The 5263-nt window shown below is 47.3% G+C and overlaps 1 protein-coding gene across 1 annotated transcript; it reads right to left on the reverse strand.

The window, feature by feature from the left end:
- Positions 1-1001: 1001 nt before the first annotated feature.
- Positions 1002-2662, reverse strand: AICDA (activation induced cytidine deaminase; the record flags this gene model as incomplete). The annotated part of the gene is made up of 4 exons (XM_064641115.1): positions 1002-1143; positions 1430-1545; positions 1726-1996; positions 2495-2662. Coding segments are annotated over 4 exons (609 nt in total), but the record flags the coding sequence as incomplete, so codon positions are not given.
- Between the last annotated feature and the right edge of the window lie 2601 nt (positions 2663-5263).

Here is a 5263-nt window from a genome sequence, read left to right on the forward strand (position 1 = left end):
GGACAATCCATCTGTAATTTAGGTGGTGAGCAGTCATGTACTGGGAACCGCTATCTTCAGCTTGTACAGACTGTCCACCAGATCAGGTGCTAAGGGGGTCCCCTAGTGGAAACATAGTGATTGCCAGGCAGGAGGATAGTTTGATTTTTGCTGCTACAGAACATATCTGTCTACAGGCTATAGAGCTTTGCTTAAGCCACGTGTTTTTTCTGGTCATTTCTCAGTACAGTCACCAACTAGACATAGCTGGCCACATTACAGGCAGTAAAAGGTGAAAAAACAGAAGACTGTGGGACTGTAAAGGTGCCTCCAGCAGAGGACAGTTGGCTAGGGAGGGAGCATATTGCACATCTGATCTAGATGGAAATGCTTAGGGGATGAAATGTATTCCACATAGTGAGAGGAGTGGTGCTCTCACTCACTCTCATGGGAAAACCTGCTGGCTTCCAGTGAGGAAAGATGAGCTACCTGAGCTGTCCAGGACTGACTTCAATACTCTCAGCTGTGCTTCCTAGTAACTGGCCAACTTTGCTGTTAGCACATAGGCTATATCACTTCAATGGTGATGGGTTTTAACTTCCTACCCACATTCAGAAGGACAAATAAACCATTTCAGAGGGGAGGACACAGAGCAGCTCAGTGTAGTGCAGCTCTAAGAGCCAAGAGACATGCTCCCTGAAGCCCTCATGAAACGCGTAGATCAGTGCAGTGCCGGTGAGAACACAGCCATACAAATGCCTTTGCAGGCTGTCTGCTCCCACTTGGGCAAGGCTAAATCAGAACTACATTTAGTGGACCACCTGAATTAGCTCTGCAGGGACCGAGGGAGGGCAAATTGCTCTCTGGAACTGCAGTCCTGGCTATTCCCAGCTAGCAATGGATAAGGTGTGATCCTCGGGAATGTGTCTTCAGAAGACAGCCTAATTCTCCTTGGAAATTAAAAAGTAAGGATAGTCTTATCTCTAGACACAGAGCTGAAAGGAAGAGAGATGTAAAGAGAGAAGAAGGGAAAGATTTGTTGTAAGAGAGAGAGTTGGAAATCAAAGAACAAATGTTTGTGAAGTCTCCTGGTTGCTGATGACTTTTACTTCAAAGTCCCAGAGTTTTAAAGGCATCTCGTAAATCATCTACTTCGTACAGTGGCTGCAGGACAAAATATAAGTGCTAGGTCAGTTGTCAAGTGAGCAGGAACCTATGAAGATGGAGAAGGAATGGCAGGAGATGGGATGAGAGGTGGCAGAAGAGGAAGAGAATGAGGAGAGGAGAGATGAATGAAGTTGGGGAAAAAGGCATGAGGGACATGGAAGATGAAGACGAATAAATGAATGAAATATCAGGGATGGGCAGTAAGAGCTGAGAGGAACTGTAGTGAGAAAAAGAGGAATAAGCTGAGGGAAGAGGCACCAGAAGAAGGAGAATTGGCACTCACCAGGAGGATTCGTCGAAGTTTCCTGGAGAGATGGACAGAGTTTTCATGCAGCCCTTCCCAGCCTTTGAATGTCTGTTCCCTGTTCTCCACAAATGTGTTCCAGCAGTAGAAGAAATCTGTGCAAGGCAAAGGGAAGCTACGGGGTGCTCAAGAGGACACTGACCTCTCCTAGGATCACTAAATCATCACACACTGCATCATCTTCTGTGGTTCCTTGTCCTGCCTTCTCCCACCCTCCTGGGTCTCCCTAACCCCCCATAGACCTCCATCATCTCTTTCTTGCCTGCGCATCTCACCTTTGAAGGTCATGATGGCAATTTGTGCTCCTGCCTTGTGCAGGCGTCTCAGCCCCTCAGGCTCTGCCTTGCGGTCCTCACAGAAGTAGAGGCGGGCTGTGAAGATGCGGAGGGTCAGGTTGGGGTAGGAGCGCAGGAAGTTGGCCACGTGCTGGGCACAGTCATAGCAGGGGCTCCAGGAGGTGAACCAGGTGATACGGTAGCAGCGGCCGGGGTCCAGGTCCCAGGCTGCAATGTAGCGCAGGAAGAGCACCTCCACGTGACAGCCCATCTTCATGAAACAGGGAGAGGGGCAAGGTGTGAGGTGGCAGGGAGGGAGAAGGGTGTAAGAGGGGTGAGGTGTGAGCTGGATGGGCTGTGAGGGGAGGAGAAACACGGCGGGGGGCATGTGTTAGGAGGGTCAGCGCACAGGGGGAGAAGGCACAGTGGTACGTAAGTGGAAGATTGGCTAGAGAAGCACAGGAGCCCACTGATGTGAAGGGATGTACAAGAGGAATATGTGGGAGCTAAGCAGAAAAGTAGGTAGACTGGTAAAGCAGGAGGGAGTATGGATGTCTTGCCTCGTGACACACTTGGTGGGTAGCACAAAGCAGAGGTTTACCTGAAGGCTGCATCCCCCAAACAGCGTGTACTGGTACAGCACCCACACTTGTGGACACGTGAACCAGTGCCTGCATTGCTGTCACAGCCTTCCTTTGCCCCAGGCAAACTGGAGCTGCGTGCACCTCAGTATGGATATAAGAACAGGATGACAGGATGTTCCCCATACCTGGTTGCGCAGGTATCCAAAGTCCAGGGAGCACGATGTAGCACTGTCACGGCGCTTTACAACATAGCAGAGGTAGGTTTCACGTCGGCCCTTGGCCCAGCGCAGGTTCTTGAAGTTGTAGAGGAAGAGTTTCCTTTTCATCAGGAGGCTGCAGCAGAAGACCAGAAAGAATTTACATTAGCCCCACCCTGGAGCCAACAGTTTACCATGTCTGTGTTCAGGGCTCAGCACTAAAAATATCCTTCTCATATCCAGGCCTCTCAGTACGGGAAGAGTGTCAGTAATTTGCATGAAATGTGTTAGGGAAAGGATGCAGACCTGACTGTGGGGATGAAGCAGGTGACCTTGTGAGTGGAAACAGTAAGTGAATTAGTAGTGATTAGTCAAACAGCAACTATGGCTGAGTAGAGTGTGAAAATATCTGAAAATATCCAGAAGATGGACACCAATGAGGGAGAAGGATGAAGGTGCCTGAGAAGACCTGTGAAGTTAAGAGGGTCTAGAGTACAGTCATCAAGAAATATTATTTTTGCTATATGAAACCCTGAAAAACCACTGGGGAAAGAGATGGATCAAATTAAAACATCTTCAGAGAAGTATGGGCTGAATATCTTCCAAGCATTGTCCAGGGATTCGTGCAGGGCTATGGGTTAGGGGGTCAGGTAAGATGCCATATGCTAGTGAATGGAATGCATAATGGGTAGGCATGCTGACACCTCTCCAGAAACAAGTCCCATTTCCACATTAGTCAAACACCAAAACTGGTGTGGGCCTGCTCCTGTTCCCAGGGATCCTGTGGTGGAGAGGCAGCAGGAGCACGGGGAGGGTAGGTAGTCATGAGCCATATCTAACAGCCTCCGTGTCAAGTGGAGGCACATAGGCAGCTGTGTTCACTGAGGTGAGATGCTCACCTCCCCCGCAGCAATGCAAAACAGAAGTGAACAGGTTAAAAATAATCATGTCCTTTGTCATCTTTTCCCTCTGACAAGTTGATGATCAGTGGGGAGATGGGGTAAGTTTAAGAGATACCCAGCTGGGTTTTCTGGAAAGTCTCCAGTGAGGTGGAGAAAAGGGGAATCTGGGTTTGTTAGGAATTTAAAACGGATTTAAATCTGAGAGTCTAAGTCTGAGAGTCTATACCTTTCTTCTGTTTGCCAGTGTCACCATAACATTTGATCACTGCAGAGCACTTAATCTCCAGCTAACAAGCATCCTCTCTGCTTCTCCAGGAGCTTCTGTCCCTTGTGCACCCTCACACCTGGCCACTGTGTCACAGGTGCTCATTCATATAGTCATGCACATCCTCTTGCATTTTGTTACCTAGTGCAAGTGCTTTGCTCTCCTGTCACACTCCCTGTTGCACCTCACCCCACATCAGAGACACATGCTTCCCTCAGGCACCCTTGTGACCCTGATTGTTCCACAGACAGGCAAGAGACCTGCACACGTGCTCTTTCCTGCCACTGTCACCCTCACCTGCAGTGCAAAAATACCTGTCCTGCTCACTAGAAAGAGCAGGAGCTCAAATATTCTGTCATGCCACTCTTTATACAGATATGCTCCTGGAGAAGCAGATCACATGGGAGTGTGTCTCCTGTTAGGAGAAAGCCCATAGAGAAGACAAGGCTCTGCAGAGCCCTGCACACACTCAAGAGGGCAAAGCATCCCTATTAAGCATTTCATTCAGCCAAACAACAGTCTGAGGCAGTCTTGGAGGTCTGTCCTGTGAGCACTGCCACAGTCCTGCTCTGTTGGGTTTGCAGGTCGTGTCAGGAGTAGAACACAAACTGATTGCACTCCATTTCATCACCCCTTTCTCTGGCAGTTCATGTTGCATGTGTGTTTCCCATACTCACTGTATGTTCTTCATCATGTTTCTCCCACTTAGAGAAAACCCCACTTCCTACCACCTTAGATTCACTCTATTTCCCTGCCTTTCCCTCATTCATAAGTACAAATACTTATGAATGAACATGTGTGTATATTCCCTAACACACACACACACACAACACACACAACACACACAACACACACAACACACACACACACCACACACAACACACACACACACACATACACATTGGTCTCCTCACAAAATTGTCAACCAAGACAAGAGGCTTCTAGCTCTTAGGTATATGTTATTGCAGGGATGTGGAGAAGACTGTCACCCATAACAGAGATGCTGGAGAGGGGACCCCTGTTCGGTGGTGGCTTATCCTCAGGTTTTTCAGAAAGGATAGCCCAGACAATTGCACAGGAAATGAGCAGGTGTGATAGGCCAGAAGCTTGCAAAGCTCTTACTTGAGGTGTGCCACAACTGCAGAAAACAGAGCAGAGGCACTGTGCACAACATAATTACTTGCTGAAGAAACATGTAAGCCAGGTGAAAAACAGTTACGTTAATGTTGATGTTTCATTAAAACCCACATGGAAAAATGCATTTCATTACATCAAAAACATCAGGGAAAACAGGCTTTCTTTTTTTTTTTTTTTTGGTGTAGTTTTGGGCAAAACTATTTGTTTTCAAAATGCTTCTGATTCTTCTTCTAATTGTCCCTGTTCTCACTTCATTCCATTTTTCTCTATTCAATGGTTTTGCCCCTGCAGAGCAACATGTGGATGCAAATAAGAGTGAAGAACAAGAAATGATGCCAAACCACAAAAAAAAAAAAAAAAGATGATCACTTAGGTTATTTTTCAGTGTCAGATCAAAGTGAAGACAATTTTGGATCACAGAATTTTGAATCACAGAAGAGATTTGCTCAACTA

This window comes from Pseudopipra pipra, chromosome 2 (genome assembly GCF_036250125.1).
Source record: "Pseudopipra pipra isolate bDixPip1 chromosome 2, bDixPip1.hap1, whole genome shotgun sequence".
Classification (NCBI taxonomy): domain Eukaryota; kingdom Metazoa; phylum Chordata; class Aves; order Passeriformes; family Pipridae; genus Pseudopipra; species Pseudopipra pipra.